The sequence below is a fragment of the Geospiza fortis genome, unplaced genomic scaffold (assembly GCF_000277835.1).
Source record: "Geospiza fortis unplaced genomic scaffold, GeoFor_1.0 scaffold54, whole genome shotgun sequence".
Taxonomy (NCBI): domain Eukaryota; kingdom Metazoa; phylum Chordata; class Aves; order Passeriformes; family Thraupidae; genus Geospiza; species Geospiza fortis.
The window spans coordinates 8,132,706-8,154,914 of record NW_005054301.1 but is presented as its reverse complement, the minus strand read 5'-3'; the positions used below and the strand labels follow the sequence as shown (position 1 = coordinate 8,154,914).

Sequence of the window (22,209 nt, the reverse complement as noted above, 5' to 3'; positions counted from 1 at the left end):
TTGGCCAGGCTATGATTAGGACTCATGTCCTTTGGATTGCCATATGGTAACTCCAATTACTGTAACACTAACTTTTAATCCTTGCTTTATGTTAGCTTATTCCACTTTTCTACTACGTGGCACATACAGAATAAACTATAATCTTTTTTATTATAATTTTGACCCTGGTGAATATTTTTACATGAAGTGCATTCCATCTCCAGCTAGATATTTCCACATACTGCCAGGTATTATATACAAGCCCTTTTTTAGTAACTGAAATACAGACCTCTAGGAGGATGAAGCCAACCAATGTGCTTGTTTCTATTTAATCTATTTTTTCTTTTTGGTACCTAAGATCTTCTAATCCCTCTGTTGGCACTGGAAAGCATGCCCCAACTGTTTTGATTACCATATGCAGAATGATGCAGAAACAGTTTGCCAATATCTTATTCAACTCACCCCAAAACATCACTCTATCTCAAACCCATTACGGTTTTGCCAGTTTTGGTTGTTATAAATAATCTCCCACGTTTCCCACCAATTTAAATATCAGAATCAACCATATGGAATGCCACATAGTAATTTTTATATATACATGGTTTTTAGTGTTTTAAAATACAAACTTTGCAAGTTGTTTGCACATCCCTTATTTGTTATAAGGGTGAATTTATAAAAAGAAAAGGATGAAATCAATACAAAATGCTGTTTTTTGTAATGTAAAACCAGGGCTTAAATAGTTTAAAATTATTTCGTTACATCTTTGGAATGTCAGGAAAAATAGTTTAATCCTCTAGCCTTTTATTCACAGACTTCTGACAGCTATCAAAGAAATCTGTATGAATTTTAACACCTTAAGGGGGCAAGAGTCTTAACATTTTAACAAAGGGCTTTTGTTACCCAAAATGTTTAATTAATTAATAAGGTTAAGTAGGTATTAACAAAAAACCTGTCACTTTGTGTTACATACATGGCAATCAACTCTGTGTAACACTGGATTAGTTTATCTTTTTCATTCCAGTTTAAGGACTCGTAGCCTTCTCCCTGCAAAATTAATTTTTAAAAAGGGATTTATAGACTTTAAAAACACATTTTATAATGAAAGAGTGATTCCACTAATAACTTTCAGCTAACAACATGCAAAAATTTCCTCCCTTAAAAATATGTTGTAACAAGAAAAATTCCCTTCCCACAAAGGATCTGTACTGATATACTCAGACTCAGAAGCTCTAGAGGCTGATAAAGAGGCTGATAAAGCAGGTCACTGCTTTTCAGGATAGCTCACTGCCCTCCTTCTATCCTAAAACAGAATGCCATCAGCATAAGCCTACCCATATTTTGTTGAGAAATCAATGTAACCAATATTTTTCCTTCAGATGGGTAAATTATATTTATGAAAGAATGTAGAAGTAAAAGGATCTAGAATCTAGTTTTCCAAATAGTACAAAAAGATTTGAGTCTCCTCCATAACTGTCTACAACATCAACAGAGCACTCAGGTCTTTATAAGTGCAATTAATAGTAGAAAACAACATTATTACAGTCAATCAGTTTTGCTAACTTGATATTTTGTGTTTTTACCACTTTCAAGAGTCTCATGCATTTCATTAGGGAAGAGTAGCTAATAAATATATCTGTACTGCTGACTGAAATATGTTGTAGATATCTTGTGATAACAACAGCACTATTAAACCCATGTGCTTAAACTGTACCCCTTTAATATGTGCTTCAGGCCAGGCAGTTTCATGCCTGCAAAGGTCATGGAGCAGATCTTTCTGGGAACTATAATAAGACACACTGGGAAATAAGGTGATTATTTGAGACAGCCAATGTGGCTGTCGTAAGGACAAATCATGCACAAATTGGGTGGCCTTCCACAACAGTGTTACAGCACTAGTACATGAGCCAAGAGAAACTGATGTTATTTACCTGATCTGTGCAAAGCATCTGACACTGATATCCTTGTTCCTAAATTTGAGAGACATGGATTTGACAGATGGACCACTCAGCGGATCAGGAATTGTCTGGATGATGACACTCAAGGAGTTGTGATCAACAATACAATGTCACACTTCAACTTACTCCTCACATTAAAAATACATGAAAACCAAGTGAAATTTTGTGAAATTAATGTTCGCTACATGAAAATGTATCAAACACAGCATCTTGGTACACACATCTGCAAGTATTTTGCCAGCAGTTATTTGAACTGTCTATATGAGAAACACTAAGGCAAGAGTTTAAAAGCCTATCACAAATGTTGGCTCAATCAGCTGTCTCTAGTGGCTAAAATCAAAGGCATTTAAAGTGATGCTTTGGAATTATTCATTGCAAAACAATCCTATTCTTTCAACAGGTAACTAATAAATGATGGCTGAGAACAGGCTTGCACTACCTCTGAGATCCAATTGTTACTCAGGACACTGCCTACTTTTGCTCCCTGGTGCTGCATTTTAACTCTAATTGCATGATCAAGCCAATAAATTGGACTCAGGGGACAAAAACCCCTACAAAAGTACCTATCCTGACAAAACCAGAGGTTTCAAGAAAATGTACTTCAAACAGAACAGAGGCAAGATGAGACAAGCAAAGGAGAGGTATCAAGGCTTGAAAGATAGTCATTAATACTGACAGATTACTGTAATTCTGGCTGTCAAGGTGATCGATTTAAGCAGCATATGCCAATCAATACTCTTCTCATTTACTGAGCAGCATGAGATATATAGTTAGGCAAGATGTCCCTAAGACAGGATTTCAAACCTTACTTAACGAACATAAATAGCACAATTTATGCTTTGGAATCTTAGCTCTTTTTTCATTTAGCCTTTTTTTTTTTTTTTTTTAATTGGGCAAACTTCAACATTATGTTATTCATACAGAAGTTATTTTAAATTATTCTATTACACTGCATTGCCATTGTGTCAAATCCTTTACATAAAATATTTCAAACTGTACTAATTTTCTGTATAACATATTAAAACATTAATCTTGAACATTCTTAAATGTAGCAGTTATTTAAGTACTGTGCATTTTGTTTTTTTTGGCATTAGTGGTTTGTCATTCTGAGCACTTTAGCCATTCATGGCCATACAAGTAATCTGGTATTACATCTTTCTGGTATTTTCCCAGCAATTTTCCTTACAACAGCCTCTTTTTGTTCAAAAATACTTGGGAAATCACAGGAAAATACATTAATTTGATGTATTACTGCAGAGGAAAAGTAGAGAAAAGGTGAAGATATAACTATTACAGTCATTGCATACCTACAAGGAGGCATACACACACACACAATCCTGTAGAGATATATAGAGATATAAGACTTTTGTCTTATATTAGGTTTCTTATAATATGTAGAGAAACTGTTACATGATTCCTTAAAACCAAAATACCTGAACAGTCCATGATATACTTCTACACATCTTGGAAATCTTCAGTTTTTCATGTTACATCACTGTATGTAGACATTTAATAAATCAATCAATCAATTTTATAATTATTAAAATATCAAATAAGCTGTCAGCAGAACTAGGATCTGGGAGAATACCCAGAGCAATTCGAAGTACAGGAAACTCAAAACATATTCTGTACCTTGTGAGTCTTGCTTGAACCAGGAAAACAATTTTCACTGATAAACAGTAAAATAGGTTTCAGAAATAACTGTATTTTCTTCTGGAAAAAGCCAGCAGGAGTCATATGATGAACTCCTCTATGTCTCTTACTTGAAATCATATCAGATAAGGCTACAACAGTAGTAGTCATCAGGGATGGAGTAAACATCCACTGAAATTCTGAAATTTGTAATTATTTGTATAAAATATATAAAGTAGTTTGAAAAAAAGAGTACCAAGCATTAGTTTTAATGTTGGTATCTTCTAACCTGTGTTGACAGGAAAAAACCAAAGAGTAACAGGTATGTTAAAATTTTATTAAATGTCCTGTATCAAAAATGTATTGCCAGAAATACAGCAAACTTTCCAGACTCTTGGCATATGGCAGATGAAAAAATTCTAAACCAGAAAATATTAGAAGAGCAATTGTAATTTCATGCATTATTCCTTTCACTACACCAAAACTATGAGAGTCAGCAACCCTTATGCCTCTCCCATTTGATACACAACTGTCATTGATGCAGTACCACTCTATTCCCTTTTTTCCTTGAAGATGCTCATGCAGCTTTAAGATAGAAAACTTCCTGGAGAAAGGGAAACTGGCACTGCCAAAATCAGTGCTATCCAGTTCTAAGTTTCTGTACAAGTGATAAATCTTCAAAATCTTTTCAAGTTACAGTTTGAAAATTCAAATACAACAAATATTCTTAATTAAGTGAAACAAATGTAGACAGAAGTCTGAAGAATACCCTTTGCTTGCTGTATGTCATTAATAAAAACACTTTCTTCACTTTTCCAGGGCCTGAAACTATTCATATGAAGAATTTCAATGCAATTCACTAAATAAAGAGTATTTAACAACCCCTAAATATTGTCCTTCTTATTCTACATCATAGTGAAAACGACTGTTCTCAACATTTAGTCCCATTATTACACCTTCATTTATGAGTTATAGAAGTTTTCCCAGCATTGTGCAGCTTGAGCATACTCAGGAGATAAGTATGCACTTCTTAAGAGAAAGGCAAATGCAATGAGGAGAAGAAACACATCAGCTATGAGACAGAGAGGGGGTTACTTCATTAGCAATACACCATGACTATTTTGTGTTTGTCACCTGCTTCTGTGTGCATGTATGCCACCTGTTCCTGAGGGGTTACTGATACAAGAGAGCCAGGCTACCAAAAATTACTGGGGGACCAGAGAATCCTTGGAGGAGAAACTAAAGTGAATTCCACACACCACTACAAAAACTCCACCCAAAATAGCAATATTATCTTCACACAGCTGCAGCAGTGAGTGTGTCAAGAATCAGAAAAAGCAGGACACCTGCCATGCATGACTAATGTTTTCTGATAAATTTAGTAAATTTTTAATCTTGGAACATGACAATATGGAAACATATAGTATTCTGAGCAAAGAAAAAAACAACAGAGCAGATAAAACCTTTACAAATCATTAAGCAAATCAAATCTTTGAAGTGTTTTGCAATTTAAGTATCCTATCAGACAGGTCAAAATAATGTCAGAAAGAGGAAGGTGATTGACAGAATATGTCAGTCTCAGGAAGCTACTTCAGACCATACAACATACACTCAAAGTTGGAGAAGACTGTAAGAGGGAGATGACCAGAATTTCTGGTATCCATGCAACCATTATTACAGCATTCACATACTACCATTGGCACACTGTGATTAACAGAGCAGCGCATTAAGGAAAAAGTTGCAATCAGGTTACGTGAAGAGGACTGAATATCCCTGCTGATTGCAAATGACAGCTGATTTTTTCAGCCAGGTCTGCACTTAGAAAATGCACTGTCTCAGAGGCTAGATAAGCTCTCCTTGGAAGTAAGAGGGCCAAACTCAGTGCCAATTTTTTTCCCATCCCATCTACAAGCAAAACAACACAGTTTAATTAAGAGTTTACAGTGACCCATCAACACAAGATCTACAATGTGATACTATAAACATTCTTCAAAAATGGATAAGCACAGGCCTACATAAATATCATTAGCTTCCTACCAAGTCAAAAAGTGCCCACCAAGTACTGCACAGTACCAGAAAACAACGCACACACCTGCAGGCAGAGAGACATCTGTACACTGATGCTGGCTTTGAAATTAACTATTTCTGCTGCTCTACTACTGTAAAAAGAAGGGCTAATACAGAAATGTAGTGCCTGACATCTGTTTTCTTTGACAAGTCTCAAGTACTCATGTGCTCTTGACATCCACATTCAACTGGATATCTATTAACCATCATCCAAATTCCTAATAAACTAACACTGCTCAGTACATTAGAGATTCATAAGTAAGTAAATGAAGATCAGTTTCAAGAACATCACTACAGGATTCTCTTTCACTGACACTGTTATGGTCCTGGACTTGTGAAAATCCTTGATCATCAGATTCACTTTTCCATTTTGTGTACTTTCTGAAAAAAACCCCATTTTTGTTCCCTTTTTCCTCCCTCTTCAAATGTATTGTTTTCACCACTCTGAGTCCTCTTTTTCTTTGCTCCAGCAATATTCTAACACAAGGAAAGGCCACCTTGATTAGTGAATCCTGTCTGTCTTCCACAAGAGACATTAATGCCAGTTGCGTCTCCAGAAAAGCTATTTAACCACAAACCACAAAATACACCTGTTCCCAACACCCTTTAGTCCTCTACAAACTTAAAAGCCAGAAGTGAACTGCTGAAGCCATAGCTAAAACATCCCAGAGGAAAAAAAGCAGAAGACAATAAAGACAGTCCTTGACATATTCAACTCCCTGCTATCACAGGAACATAATTAGATTCAACTTTAAAATGTTTCTAGATAACAGACCATGTCCATGTTACAGGAAACATCCACCACTCTTAGCCATTCTTGTATGAGGAAAATTCCTTCTTGACCTCAAGTCTGGCCACGGCTTGAACACCAAGAGCATGTCCATTGATTTTTAATCAAGAGGTTTTTATACCACTGACACTTAGGCCAGACTTTGAAGTTTAGCATTTTTTGCTGTTCTCTACTGACATAACTGATTCCATCAGAGCCTAATTCAAGCTAGGAAAGTTTGTAGAGCTTTTTCTAATTTCACACCAAGCAAACAGGTTTTAAAGAACTTCCCACAACCCCATTTTAATTTTTAAATTACGTTATACCGAAAAGTAAACGTAAGATACTCCGAGCCAGATGGAAAAAGAATTCCACTGATGACTTAACAAAACCACCCTTTAATATCAGTGTCCAGTCAACTGGTACCTCATATGCTTACCAAGTGATGACACGAAACCCACCAGCCAATGCTATCTAAAATCAAATACACATAATGCTTTCCACTTATCATGCTAACCATACCAGGGGACATATTATCATCATTGTAATGGAGGCCACATTATGTCATAAATGACAGGCTGTGCTTTGATGAATATTAAAAAGTACAATTTGGAGAACTGAATTAAAAATACAGTGCACAACTCCATGGAACTGGCCAATTCCTAGACACTGAGCTGGCAAGCTATATCCAAGGAATTTAATAAACCTTTCATATTCTGTGATGTTTAAACATACAAGTCTGTGGGGTTTTTTTGATACTGGAAGCTTACTATCTCAAAGTAAATTGTTTTCCAATTGCTCATCGCTATACATCAATATAATGCTCTAAACCATCACTTTTGATGGCTGATGATGATAATGATAATACATTTTAAATTCTTTGACTAAGCTACTTGAGTAATGACAGAAAGATTGGACCTTTCCAAACATGAAAACACAATGAATCAACATGTGTCATCTACAGAAATGGCACAAACATCACTTAATGTGATCACATAAAACACATCCATCATTCATCTGTAAATCCATTTCATCATATCTAATCCAAAACTCTACAAGTATTAACAGTCAGCCACAGAAAAAATAATATTTAGCAACAACCTATCACATGACAAGAACTAGTAGTTACAGCTTTGTTAGAAATCTTTTGGATCAAAATTTAAACTTACCTTTCAGTTTATGGAATTCAGAAATTTCTTGATGATTTAACTAACAGGTTGATTTTAACTTGTTGATTTAACTAACAGAATTCAATCTAAAGTAAGGAAAAGGCATGTAAGTGACTGACTTACCTTATGTTTTTTTAATTTACGGTTGATAAATCTATTCTTCCAAGAGCAGCTCCTCCAAAACATACAATTTCAGTTCCAACAACAAAACCAGAAAAGACACAGCCTTTTCTGACACATTTACAAATATACTAACATGATTTTGACATTGACTTTGTGTTCTGAGCTGAGTAACAAAATCTGTATGATGAAAGTTTCATAAACTTCTCAGATTGAAGGCAAGCATCATTCTTTGAACTAGAAATTAAAACTAAGTCACACTAATACTGGATAAATACTTAATATCTTAAGGAAAGAAAGATTATTAACATCATGATATTGCTATTTTAGAAAGACTATTCACAAAATGGTCATTAAAATAACTTTGTTAAAAAAATTACAAGTCCATGCCTCAAAACATTAGAAACAGGCAATTTTTCAGCACTTAATCTATTGTTTATTTAATTTTAAAAAGCTGGTCTTCATCTGAATGCTCTTCTATAGGTTTAAGTTCCCTAAAGGCAACATCACCATTAAAAAAAAAAAAAACTATTCCCTATATTAATCTGAAAAAAAGAAAATACCCCATGAATACCATATCTGCAGAACTGCAAGGGAATGTATATGCCTTGGAAACCATTTGAGTGAAAGGATACAAGTTTTGGTATAATGGGATTAATGATTTCAATGCACGGCTTGCATTTATAGCTGTTGCACGAACCATAATAGGCAGAATTTTTCCATTCACAATAGCACCATCAAAGAGTGGACCAAAAAATGGAACCTGAATAAAAAATTAGGAAGTTCAACATAAAGCAAGACAAGATCGTAGCTATAACAATTAGCAATCAACATTAACAATAGAGCACTCAAACATATGTCTTTTTCCCTCCTCATTGCTAGATAATCAAACCAGTTATTGTGTTGCAAGTCAGACCTTTTCTCTTGTGGAAATATACAGCCATATAACTGCTTGATATCCTTGGCAACAGATAACATAGCATTTGAAAAAAAAATTAGGTAACTATTTGAATGTCTCATCAAAGATCATTTCCAACATTTGCTGCAAAAATCCTAGGAACAGTCATGCATATAATGTTTATGAGGTTGATAGGCTAGATGATAATATTATAAATGGTAAGAAGCAAAAGAAATAATTACTCAATTTCTAAAATATTTTTTATCACGGCTCCAGTTATTAACATGTCTATAAGGACCCACCCAGGGTGAAAGTGTCATACAGTTCCTGGTGTGTTGACCCCCACCTCCTATTTTTTTTTCTTCTCTTCTTCCTTTCTATATTATCTGAATAAAAACACTGTAAGCCCTTTACAGAAGAAATCTGTGGTGAAAGTTTCGCCTCTTTGGAGGCTATTTGTAAAACCCTATTTGTGAGATCAATAGAAAACCTCAATATTTAGTATAGCTATCCCCAAAAGATGAACAGAACAGATAGATCTTATGTTTTGGCACTATATATCTCTCTAATCCATCATCATTTTGCAATTAAAACAAAACAAAACAAAACAAGCATTCAGTATTAAGTATCTTCATTTCCTGTACATGTGAATAAAGTTCTGAAGCTGCTGACATAAAGTAGGAGAAAAGCAGCAAAATTTGTGCATCAGCTCAGCAAAGGGAGCAGAGTGTACACTAAATATTCTTCCTGCTAAAAGGAAACAAATGCTGCAAAAGAATTTTAGATCCCTGTGTTATCTTTGCCATTAGTCATTTACTATAGTTTTGAGAAACTGAAATCTGATGGAAGGCACTTTTTTCACATACAAGGACTTTTTTTTGGACTAACAGCAATCCCTGTTTTCAGCAGTTTTTGCTTTCCTTCTTAACCCGCATGCTCCCAATAATAGAACTATTTGTATTTAAAATAGTAAAAGAAAGAATATACTTATTAGTAAACAATATATGTAATCCAACAGTAACAAGACTGATTATTATTTCATGCCTATCAATAGATAGAGGAAATCATCATAATGACGCAATCCTATTTCTGCCATACCTCATTTATTAATATGAGTGCTTATAATAATAATTTTAATAAAGTGTAGAAGTTCATGGCAAGCGACATCACACACAGAAGTTAGGTAGTACAAATACTCATGACTACTTTTACTCAGTCAGTTTAGTGCTCACAATCCTAAACCACTGCTTTAAGAACAGGGCCAGCACTGACATTTGAGGAACAGTCATTAGAAAGAATGTGTGTTCTTATGCCTAAGGTCTGAGTGGCCTTGCTTTACTGAATTAATCTCCAAATTCTTGTGTGGAGATAAGAAGAAAGTAAAAAAATAGGTTTGAGAGGAAAAAAGGGAATATGACACGGATGGAGGAAGGTGAAACAGGACACTATTCAACTACCTCGGTTATGTATCAAATTTGATACATAACATACAAATTTGATACATGACATACAAAAAAGTTCAACAAGTTTACCGTAATATTTGAATTATTATGCAGAATATTCTAGCTTTGTTTCCAGATTATATTGTTAGCAGATATGCTTTACAGCATCAGGCCCTTGCAATTTCAAATTACTTATTTTACTATGCACTGGACTCACTGAGCTCTTCCTTTTCCCTCTTACCACCACTGCAATTGTCCATGCTTAAGACATCACCTTGTTGGATCAATCAAGGTTGATTCTAAACCAAAACCTCAGATTCTAAACAAAACTCAGTTCATGTTAAACACATGAAGGAAACACAAAGGAAAACAAACCCTTACCTCAGGCTTTTTCATGATCTGGATACTGAACATATGGTTTTTCATGGGATAGATAACTATAAGAACATCACCAAATTCTGTTGGAATTATTCCTCTTCTATAATCTCGAGTATGTTCTGACCAGACAATGTGTACTTCATCATTTCCTAAATGTCTAAGCTGGAAAATCAGGGATAAAATGCCATCAGTTTGAAAATTCTTAATTAATACTCTATAACCATACAGCTATATTAAATGTACATATTTAGAAAGACAAACCCACTAAAAAAAAGTGAAGAAAAATTAGTAAAATAACCAAATTACACAACAGCTATTTTACAATTTCAGTGTATTAGTTGACTGGTTTGTGCTATACATTTTTATAAATTGGTGTTAATTTCTATTTCAATTAACAGATATATGAATATCTGTTTCCCACTGGAAGCTAAAATTTTGTTGATATTTTCTCAAGAATGCAGAGTGGTTCAACCCGATTTACTAAAATGTATTCAAGATTGCCATCACTGACTGGGAGAAAATTACTAAATTCTGTATGAACTTCTACAGTATATGAATGGAGATGTGTTTAAAAGTTACACATCTGAGAAGTTAACCTCATCCTTCTAGCCAAATTCCAAACTGCCTGCTACAACCAAAAAGCTTTTAAAGGAGAATAGCTACTGCATTCTCCATAGCTCCCAGAATAACTGAGATAATGCTCGTCTTCTATGAAACCAGGACACCTGTGTAAAAATAACGGCCTGCTCCCCTACAAACTATGACATGGTTCTTGATCTGGCTCAGAATGGCTGCATGGGTTCCTCAAAATCCATGCTGTATCCTCAGATGTAATCATATAACTAGATTAAGGAATTCCTTGAACACTCTGGAATTATCTGATTGAAGAACCAAAACACTCCTCCTGATAAACATTATCTTCTGATACCAAATGTTCACATCATGTAGAGAGGATTTATGTATACTGATCAAATACATTCAGATTATTAAATGTGAGACTCTTTCCAGTAAGAGTTATTTCTCAAAATTCAAACTGGAGTATCTTTTTTTTTCTCCTAGTGCATCACCAGTTATTGACAATTGTCCTCACCCTTGTTCTCAGCTTGTTTCCACAGCTTTAGGTAGGTGGAACTTTTTAAACAATCACCTTGATGTTATTCAAAGGACTGCACTGTTGAACATGTAACATCCAAATACCACTCTGAGCATGTACAAGAAGCTATTCTATATAAAAAAGCAATAATTTGCCATAGCACTTTCAGAACACAATTGCACTTTAAATAAAAGCAAAACATATGCACAGTCTTCAGAGAAATTTAATTGCAATTATTCACTTCTTTATTTTACAAAACCTTCTGGAATGCTACTTTTGTCTTATCTGAAGGCCTACACCAGTTGTCAGTAGCAGACTCAAAAAAAATAAAAGGGCAAAAAAAAGAGTAAAAAAGATAAAAAGAAGGTGTCTCTGCTCTTCTCTGTTAGCTTTAAATGGCATCAGACTGAAGAACAGGGTTGTATTTATATTAAAAAAAGAAGGATTTTCTTCAGTGTTGGACTGGGCAAAGGACAGGTGGCTTCAATACCCTATCTCTTCTTTGATGCTCAACAAGTACTTTGTTTTGTCTGGACCAGACTGTACATACACCTACTCTAAAATGGCTGTGGTGCCTTTGAAGCCAGCTGTTCTTGCCTCTTGGGTAGATGTGACGGTTGTCACACGGGTTCTTGGGTGAAGCAAGAGACGAGACCCTTGACTCGATAATCAGAAGGCTTGATTTATTATTTTATGATATATACATATGCTATAACTATACTAAAAAGAAAAAGCAGGAGAGCTTTTCAGAAGCTTGCTAAGCTAAGAATAGAAAAGTAAAGAATGATAACAAGGCCACTCTCTCGGACTCTGTCTGAGAGAGTTCCCTCCCTGGATTGGCCATCAACCATAAACACCCAAGCTGGGCCAATCCAAACAGACCTGTTGCATTCCACAGCAGCAGATAACCTATTGTTTACATCTTGTTGCTGAACTTCTCAGCTTCAGCAGGTAAAATCCTGAGAGAGGATTTTTCATAAAAGAAATGTCTGTGACAGGTAGATGGCTGAATTACTTCGAACAACACTTACTTGGGGACACTCCTGCACCAACAGTTAAACCCAACCCAGCAAAAGAACTGGTAATATCAACATTCACTACGCTGAGCTTTATTTTACTAGGTTTAGAATAAAGCCAGACAGCAACATGAATGGCTGAAGGAACAAACAGCAGCTGAAGGACCTCTGGATAGCACTTTACTATGACAAACATAATAAAAGACAATTGCAAAATTGACCCCTCCTACCTTAGAATCATTTAGGCTGGAAAAGACCTCCAAGATTACCAAGATCATCTGTTAACCTAACACTGCCAAGTCTATCACTAAACCATGTCACTAAGCACCACATCTATATATCTTTTAAGTACCTTTAGGGATTACAGCTCCACCACTTCCCTGGGTAACCTGTTCCAATGCTTGACAACTCTTTCAGTTAAGAAGTTTTCCCTAATATCCAGCCTAAACTGCCCCTAGTGTAACTTGAGGCCACTTCCTGGTCCTGTCTCCTGTTACTTGGGAGAGCAGACTCACTGCCACATCATTACAGTCTCCTTTCATGTAGCTGTAGAAAGCAATAAAGTCAAATAAGAGCAGTAAGAAAATGACAAGAAGCACACTTAGTTGTTTTTTCTTTCCTGGCTATAGCTTGGAGGACTTGATAAGATAAACTCCAAAATACACAACAAAGAACCCTCTAACCCCCCAAAATCACCAGGAAAGCAACTTCTCCTTCTTGCTTTTTAGTTTTGCAGCAAAACATTAATTAAAGAAACCTTGCACTGTGGCACCAGAACAGCCCCATCCACTGATTTTCATCAGGGCAGAGTTCTATCTTTTAAGCTTACACAAGGCTCAGCTTCATTTCAGTCTCTTCTAGCATCGCTGTCTAATAAATCATTATCCTTGGCCTCCTCTTCCTTGGTCACAGTTAAGCAACTTCTCTCTTCAGGTATGAGATAATTTTTGATCCGAAGGGGGGAAATATATGCCAGGTTTTTGTTTTAAATTCAGCTCATTTCATTGTACTGGTCTCATAGCCCAAGAAAACAACTTGTTGGCACCTTTTTTTGAAGTGTGACAGGAGTGGAAAGCAGGGCTGTCACATCTTAAACTGGCTATATCACCAGAGAAGTCAGTGAGGAATTGCACCTCAGATTAAAAAAAATCCCATTTTGCTTCCTTAGTGAAGTGACAGTCAAAACTAGCTGTTGAAATATGACAATGATAAGGTATCAGGGACTGACAGGCTTGCACTTGGAAGGAAGTGAAAACCTCAGGGAGAATGAGGCTGCCCAGCCAAAGAGCAAGCATGAGGAAAATCAGTTTGGACATAAAGTGTTGTGGAATGTAAAAAACCCACATGATCCTAGATTGAGGGATGGCCATCTGGAGCACTGACTGAACTCATTGAACTAACTGCCAAAAAGCAGAACTGGGGCTGATACACCATCACTGCACTGCACCATTGATAATTCAGCAAGATCAAACTATTTACTAAAAGAATTTTTCCTCCTTTACTTGCCATCTTTGGACTCAGAGACAATAAACTCACAGACTGCTAGAAATAAGTGATGGTGACAGTGTACATGCCAAATAAACAGCTTTAAAATCCAAAACATATCAAGAGTTTAGATACTGCAGCTTCTTGAGGGCATCACTGCCTCTGAATTTCATTTGTCAAAGGTTGACCCTGTACCTGATACTGACCCCTGCAGTTAATCAGATAGGATATGAGTTCTTGCACTTCTATGAAAGTTAGCCAGATGGAGCATCACTACTGATGCATGTTTTCACATTAGACTGAAACAGATTTTGCTGTGATAAAAGTGTACTGTGTGGTTATTTCAGCAGGATTACTGACAAGGGACACATATTTTTGGATGCCAAGTGTACTGAAGCCATCAGAGACCTTCCTTTCCAATTTCAAAGTTTGCTTAATACTCAAATATACGTGTGAGAATACACTCCAGGCTGAAAGCAGAAACATCTTCAGAGGAAAAGAAAAATGCATCAGATTATTTCAGAGTTCCAAGTCCTGTCAAATGTATTTCACCTCATGATTACTGTCAAGAATGGTCTGGCAATGACCCAGTTTGAGTAAAATGTAGAATGGCATCTCTGTGACATGTAATGGCTTAAGAGTCAAAATCAGAGGATGTAAGTAGGTGGATGATGCTATAAAGTATGAACAGTGGTATATAACAAAAAGAGAAGTACTCAGGATCAAAACCTTGTTTCTATTATAGGTGGTCAGATGTCTGACAAAAATAATAGACAAGAAAACAAGGTTTTTTTCAGAAGAAGCTCAGACACTACTAACACAGCGCTCCTTTATGCTTCTTTCAGATGTCCTTGCCTTGGTCAGCAAGAAAAGCTTCTGAAAAAGCACAAATGGTGGTAACTTGACTCATCAACAACACTTGATTCATGGAAGAGATATGATACCTGAAATTAACTTGAAAACCTTTCCTGGCTTATTTCATCTGCTAGGTTTTGCATAAACCTTTTAGAAAGAAGAATTTAAGATTTCTTCTCAATTTTTCATTTGAGAACCTTGAAATCCAGCAGTGCTAAACAACCAAGATCTCCTGCAAGCACAGCAAATATTTTGAGAATCCATCATTCACTGTAATTATTACACCACAGGAGAACCAGAGACCGACCTCTTTCAACTTTAATCGGGATTCTTTATTTCTTTGTATTGAATTGGTTGCTTCACAGAATTCAGAGCCCTGGACATAAGTAGGAGAAAGATACTGAGCAACAACTACCTCTGCTCATTGAAACCTTAAGGACAGAAAAACCCATGATTTCCCAAGAAGGTGTGGTCCCAGTGTGATCTAACAAAATGGGATTTGGTGCACACAGAATGGACAGCTGTCAGGACTGAATTCTGTTTTAATGGTTATTCAAAACTCACCACCAGTTGTCTTCACACTTATTTCCTGACCTTGTTTTCCTGAATTTACAGGTTCTTAAGTGCTTACATCACAGTAAGCCTAACAAAGTACCAGAGACATAAGTCACTGCAATAATATAAATAATAAAAAGTCCTAGAATAATGTTATACTTTGAGCTGGTGATACACTGGAAACACCTGGAATTCTAGTTTACACACTAGTATTCTAACACTCTAAATGCAGATCACACTGCCCTAGAGAGTTTATTATCTAAGCATAAGACACGACACAAGCATGGAGATGGACAAATGCAAAGCAGCTGTTTTACAAATGTAAAAAGGTGTTAAAGATTAGAAAAATGTCATTTATATCAGCATTCTTCAAGAACGAAAGTGTCAAGACCAGAGAAAGGAAGGTTCAGCAATCAAAACAGTTTTATGATATAGAGAATAAATTTTAACTGTGTGTATGGAAAGGTTATGTTGGAAGAAATGTTAGGTGGGAAAAAGAAGAGTCGTAAGCACAGAATGAATGTAAGAATCCAGAAAGTGCACCAAATTAAAGATGATTTCAGGCTATTGGGCACAAGTGACAGGCACAATGGCCATGTTATCTGTGGTGATCCGGAAAGGTGGCAATGAGAAAGAGATTAAGAGCTCTGTTTTAGCCATTTTAAACCTGAGCTGTCGGGAAAACAGCCCTGAGGACATAAAAGAGACAAACAGATTTTTTTAAGGCTTGCTTTGAAACTCTACTCCATTAGAACAAATATATAAAAATGACTGACTGTTAGGTTACCTGAAATTTCAAATTTAACTCAAAATACTTTAAAATATTCTTACTCTATAACCATCATCATGTGTCAGCTCTCCTAATACATTTATGTTAACTGAATACAAAAGAAACGTGAAATAAATATAACCAGGAGGGATGATCAAATCTAATTTTGATACATTAGTGTCATATGCTGTACATGTTACAATAGCAGCCAGACTTTAAACTAAGCTGCAGGCTATACTGAAATTTCCAAATGGCAGATTGTTCTAAGTGATACCAAGTATAATTGAAGTAATAAACGATAGTAAAAGCAAAGCACACTGTCAGGAAGAATTTAAGTATTTACTTTTTAAAATTAAATGAGTTAGGTTTGGAAAGGCAAGACAAGTGAAATAATGCAGGGCTCAATTTACTGAAAATTCCTTTTATTTATCTGTTACATTAACCCTTGAACTCTTGCCAAAATTACTGTAATTTCTAATACCCACTTACCTAAAGGAGGCAGAAAAAAGCTATTATATTTTCTTCTGATAGAAGAGCTAGCCTCAACTTTTTTCTTCTTCAAAAATGGAAATGTTTATTACAAAAAGAACAAAAGAAGCAAAGATATATGAAACAATGGCTTTATGCAGCTACTTTTGTCCATTTAATGTTAACAGCACTACTGCCTACAGTGCATGCACCTCCCAGATGAATCTTTCACAAAACTTTGTCTCAGTAACTATGGTGTGTTAGGGGTTTTGCTTGGTTTGGGTTTTTAGCAATATGTGTATCTAATTGTAACTCAAAAAAAAAACTGTTCTAATAATTCACATCTATAAACCTTCCAGTTCTCAATACATGTTAGCAATACAATAAAAAAACCGTAAGCACTGGGAGCTGTAACAATTTTATGTGGTTAGGATCACGTCATGCACAACTTAGAATTGTGTAATATACCAAAAGCTCAAGATTAACTAGTATTCTAACCACTAACAACATTACTACTTTTTATTTATATACTGTGTGTATAAAATTCTCACTTGCAATGCCTTCACTCCTTTAGGAAGTTTCTCTTAAGGAAGGAGAACTAGACTGGTGATAGCTCACTTATAGCTCTACAACCTTTCTGTGAATTGAGTGTTCACATTATTTAGTTCTCATATTCTCTGCAAGCTTGTTCTTGTAAACTTAGTGTAAATATTTTTTACTCTAACCTTTAATTGTAACAAAACCAGAATGGATTGCATTATCAGCATTAAACTTTTAATTTTGTATTTGCAAATTAAATAGTTATTTTATTTATGTATTTCAATCTTAAGTTCCATTACACAATCAGAAGTTTTTCATTGGTTCTTGAATTCATGTCTTTTCATGTCATGTTTTGCTCTTGTTCGTACAGTCAGACACAAATGCTTCAGAGGTATCAAGACACTTAAAAGTTTAATTTACTACTCTCTAAGACTGATGGAAAATCGGTTTTAAAATGGCTTAGCCCCTGAAACAGCAGAATCTTGATTTCACAGTGGCTCAACTGGCAGGAAGAAGTTTTGTTTTAATTTAATTTAGTTTCCATTTATAAGATGAACCTATCATGTACCTCTAGGCACATTTACAATATAAAAACCAGCAGCCATTTGAAGACAACTACTGCAAGTTTGCTTGTTTTTCTCCCATTGAATAAAACAGACAAAAAATCCCATGAAAGACCTGTACAGAAGCTCAAATCCCAAGTTTCTCTGAAGGTCACGAACAGTACATGTTAGCACTCACATGGCTCTCAAATAATTTTGATAGCGTGTGTGACCTGATTTCATAAAACACAATCCTTTTGCTGATATGTTTAGTCCAAGCACCATAAGTAGATGCAGAAATAGTAAATGAATTAAGATTGGTTTCCTACTCATGTCTCTTGATAGCACTTGCTGATTTATCCCAAGATGTAAACTTCAGCTGCTGTTTCTTTCAAGGTTCGGACGAATTTCTTAACATCTCTCTTTGCTGCTGGGTCCTTGATGTCTAATACTTCTTCCCACAAAGTCTTTACTTGCTAAGTGGGAGCACTAAAAGCCTTACTACTCTATCTCCTTTACTTAACACATCATCATTAAACATACACAAAACGAACACCTTTTAAACATTATTAGATTTGATTGGAATGGGCCACAAACTGTTACGGAAGGGAGAAGAAACAGGGATAGAGGCTCACAAGCCTCTGTTCTTGGGAAAATATGCTGAAAAAGAAAAAAATCAACACACTGAGGAAGAACAGAAAAGAAACCCACAGAGAAATAAAGTAGCTTGATTTAACAGTCAACAGTAGCTGAGCCACAAATATAATCTCAATCTATTGATACACTCTACATATCCATACAGACTTCAAATATTCCAAATTACTGATGAGTGAGACTGTTGGTAAAGCAGGAGAAAAACAGGTCTGGGACAAGCTGGAATTGTGAAGAAGCCCAGCTGACACAATTTTCACAAGCTGAGTCACAGGAAGCCTGGACCAGCCCTGAACCCTGCCTGGCAAGAACAGCTCTGTGTGGATGGAGGGTGCTCTGTGGTGGTGTATCCATCCCTACCCCCTTGGACTTAGAAAAGCTTTTTAGGCCTTGGCCTTGACAAACAGCACATGGGCTAAGTTCCTCTTTAGTGTATCAGAAACACTGTCTGGTCCCAGGAGCTTGTGCTATTTAATGAGCTCCTGTTTTTTAATGAACAACCTTGGAAGGTTCTTTATCTTGCACAAATAACAGTCCAAGTGGAACTGGTAATCAAAGTTGTAATCAAACTGTCAAAGAAAGTTACCAACCCGAATTGTGGACAGAATGGAAAATTCCTAAGACTAAATTCAACTCTCTTGCAGCCCTATAAACAGTGGTTGGAAGTGAGACCCTTTGAGCTCTCCTGACTGCAGCCAGCAATCTCCGAGTGGGATACCCTGCAGAGGCAGCAAACTCTCAAGGATTGCTGCCAAATGCCACCAACAGAGCTTGGTCTGATACTCGTGCTGCTCAAGGACCAACCCCTTCACTTGTTGAGAAGATGCAAAGGCATCTGGCATTAGTGGTTCACTGAACTCAAGGAGAATTTTTTACAGGCATACACCTCTTATATACTCCTTTAGATCTGTGTGCATGCAAGTGTAAACATGCTATAGCAACTCTACTTGAATGTTGCTCTCAGATTAAGTAATTTATATTTGTAAATAAGTTAGGCCTACAGATGAGTTACTGTTGCCCTATAGTAAATTCTACAGAATCTTTTGTTAAATTCTTTAAATTAAGCTATCGATGTTAAGTGCTGTTAAGTTTACATGCTGGAAAAAGCTTTAAGTCTAAACTGTTGCTCAAGTCTGGGGCTGAGTTTGGCAAGGGGATCACTCTGAACATTGTGAATCATTGGGAGGATCTTCCTCATTGCTTTTTATCCTTACCCTTTCCCTTCCTTACCCTTTTTTCATCCCCTGCCTCTCCACAGACCATACTTGGTTGATTTTAGATTAATTGATTGATTTTATGTTTTAGTCTGACTTTTCTCTGTGTGCTTTAAGCATCCAGTAGCAGTAAGCATCCATCAGCAGTAGACTGAACCTTGCCAATGAACAGTGTCACACTTCTATTTGAATATTACACCTGCTTTTGCCAATGCCTTTGCTGGTCATTCTTTGAGCTACCTAAAACACTCCTTCATGACATGCTCCTGGAAACAGACATGAGATCTTGCCTCTGTGTTCAGCTGAAGTCCACAGCATTTTCAAATTATTCATTATTAATTAATTTTCACTATTAACTATTTTTGACCCGTCTTCCCCCTTTGCAACACTTTGTAATGATCTAATTCAAACAGATTATAAACAAACACTGTAAAGTTATTTACAAGCTGTGTTTTATAAAACCAGGTTTTTGTTTAAAAAATAAAGAAGCCAGTCAACTTAAACAGACCCCCCCCTTATTCTATACTAAAACAGTAGCAACAGTAGCAATTTTAAAATGAGTTACTTTTGCTATTAATCACTTCGATAAATCATTTAACAACCTTAGTATTACCCTGATTCTACTTCAGGAAATAAAGAACAGAAAGGATGCAGCATAATAGGCACACAAGCAAAAGCATTTTTAATTAAAAAACCCACCAAACCAACCTGAGATGGAACAGTGAGAAGTTAGATTTCATAGTTAGTCTATAATAAGAACAATAATATTTTTTCTTCAAGTTGAACACAAAGAAAAAGAAGTCATTAATAACTGAAACTTGCCAGAGGCATGGCTATTTCTCTCTTTACTAACTGTCTACCATCTAATTTAATTACAAGTATTAAAGTCCATGCTGAGGTCAACCAGCTTCAGTTCCTCCAATATTACACTTCAACCAGTGCTCATTAACGTGTCTAGTGAATGGATTAGCACATCTGAAGATGTATGTATGTAGGATGGGGGGACAGTCTGAGGATAGCTAATTGTTCATTTATAGTAGGACACATGTTCGAGACTGTAACTTATTATCACTAATGTGGAATTTATTAAATTCTAAAGAAAAAAATACCAATACAGAAAAACATTTTTTTTCCTTAATGCAGCTATAAGAGATCATATCACTGTTGAGAACCTCTGCCTCCTCCAGGACAATGCACCTTATATAAAATAAACATCATTTTCATATTTTTGACTTTTTTTTTAAAGGGAAACTTATGTTAATAACCTGCACATGACCCTTAGGTGAATAAAAAGTCATCTCAGAAAGCACTCATCACATATTTCTTAACTGGCATCTAAGGTTTCAAAAGTCCTAAGATATCATTCAGATGTAATACTTTTTCTTCTGCACCAACCATTACTTTCCTGCACTTTTCATATGTTCTTGCCAACAATTCCAATGATGGGAAAAATCACCAGTATGGTAAAATTAGAAATTGGCAGAGAATATACCAACTTAGCAGGTAAAGATGTTATGATATTTTATGGTGTTTTGTTGTTGTGTTGGATTTTTTTAAAGTTACTGGATTTTATTTGACTCTAATTTCTCTAGGTTTATTATCAAGAGAACACTGTTTATTCAGAAACACGTACCTTTTTTGTTAAAGAGTCATCTGAATCAGAAGGCATTCTTGTTGACACATGGAACATGACTTCCACTGTTGAGGTAGCAAAATATGGAGTGGTCAGTCCAGTGCTTTTGTTTTTTTGCAGTCCTCCCATAAAGCCACAATGGTTTGTGAGATTTACCTAGAAATAAAGACCAAGAAACTTTACAAAAAAAATCAGGTAATAAATACACTCTTTATACTTTAAAATGCACTTTTAACTGCTGAACTTTAAAAGTGAAGATCCTTTTCCCAACAGTATAGGTACACTTGGTTTCTAAAAGAGCTCAGACTTGCTGACTAGACTGGAAATCAACTGCAGTGCACTAGCATTCTACATAACACGGTCACCACAGAAGCTACTGGAAAGATGAGGTTAGAAGAAAGGAAAGATTGTGTAAATGATATTTACTGCATTATTCCCTGATCATTTGAGAGTAGTCACCTACATGCGCTTTCTCAATTTTTTAAAATTCTCTGATACTGTATCAACCTTGACCTGAACTCTAGAAAAACTCTGTGTAACAGCCAGGGAATTTATTACCTTCCATACATTTTTTAAAGAATTTTTCATTCTCTGAATATAAAAAAAAAATTCACAGGAAACTAACCAAAAATTTGTAAATAAGCTTTTAAGTCTTAGATCAATGGGAAATAGTCTGACACGGAAATAACTAAGCATGTTAAATGTGCTGCTTTGCCTTTAAAACAGTGACTACAAAATGTTGGTTTTCAGATGTGAATGCATTTAATCTCTGCCTGCATGGGATATGCTTGTTTTCCTGATAGTAAAAGATGCAGAATTTAATGTTAAAATGTTAAAATATTAGTTGTCTCATTATGGACGATTAATCCAAACTAGCAACTCTTTAAACTAGCTAATACTGCCTAAGAGAATTAAACCACTAAAGAAGGATATTTATGGTACTAGTGCTGTTTTTTTTTTTTCTCCTGAATGTGGGAAA

The 22,209-nt window shown here is 35.7% G+C and overlaps 1 protein-coding gene across 1 annotated transcript in view; it reads right to left on the bottom strand.

Annotated features, from left to right (window-relative positions):
• The window catches only part of RALGAPA1 (Ral GTPase activating protein catalytic alpha subunit 1), a 120,655-nt gene that overhangs the window by 23,986 nt on the left and 74,460 nt on the right, over positions 1–22,209 (bottom strand). The window contains exons 36-38 of the mRNA XM_031064669.1: positions 21,231–21,386; positions 10,413–10,571; positions 8,327–8,454 (exon numbers count right to left, since the gene is read on the bottom strand). Of these exons, the coding sequence (XP_030920529.1) occupies positions 8,327–8,454; positions 10,413–10,571; positions 21,231–21,386 (443 nt within the window). The remainder of the gene's footprint in view (positions 1–8,326; positions 8,455–10,412; positions 10,572–21,230; positions 21,387–22,209) is intronic.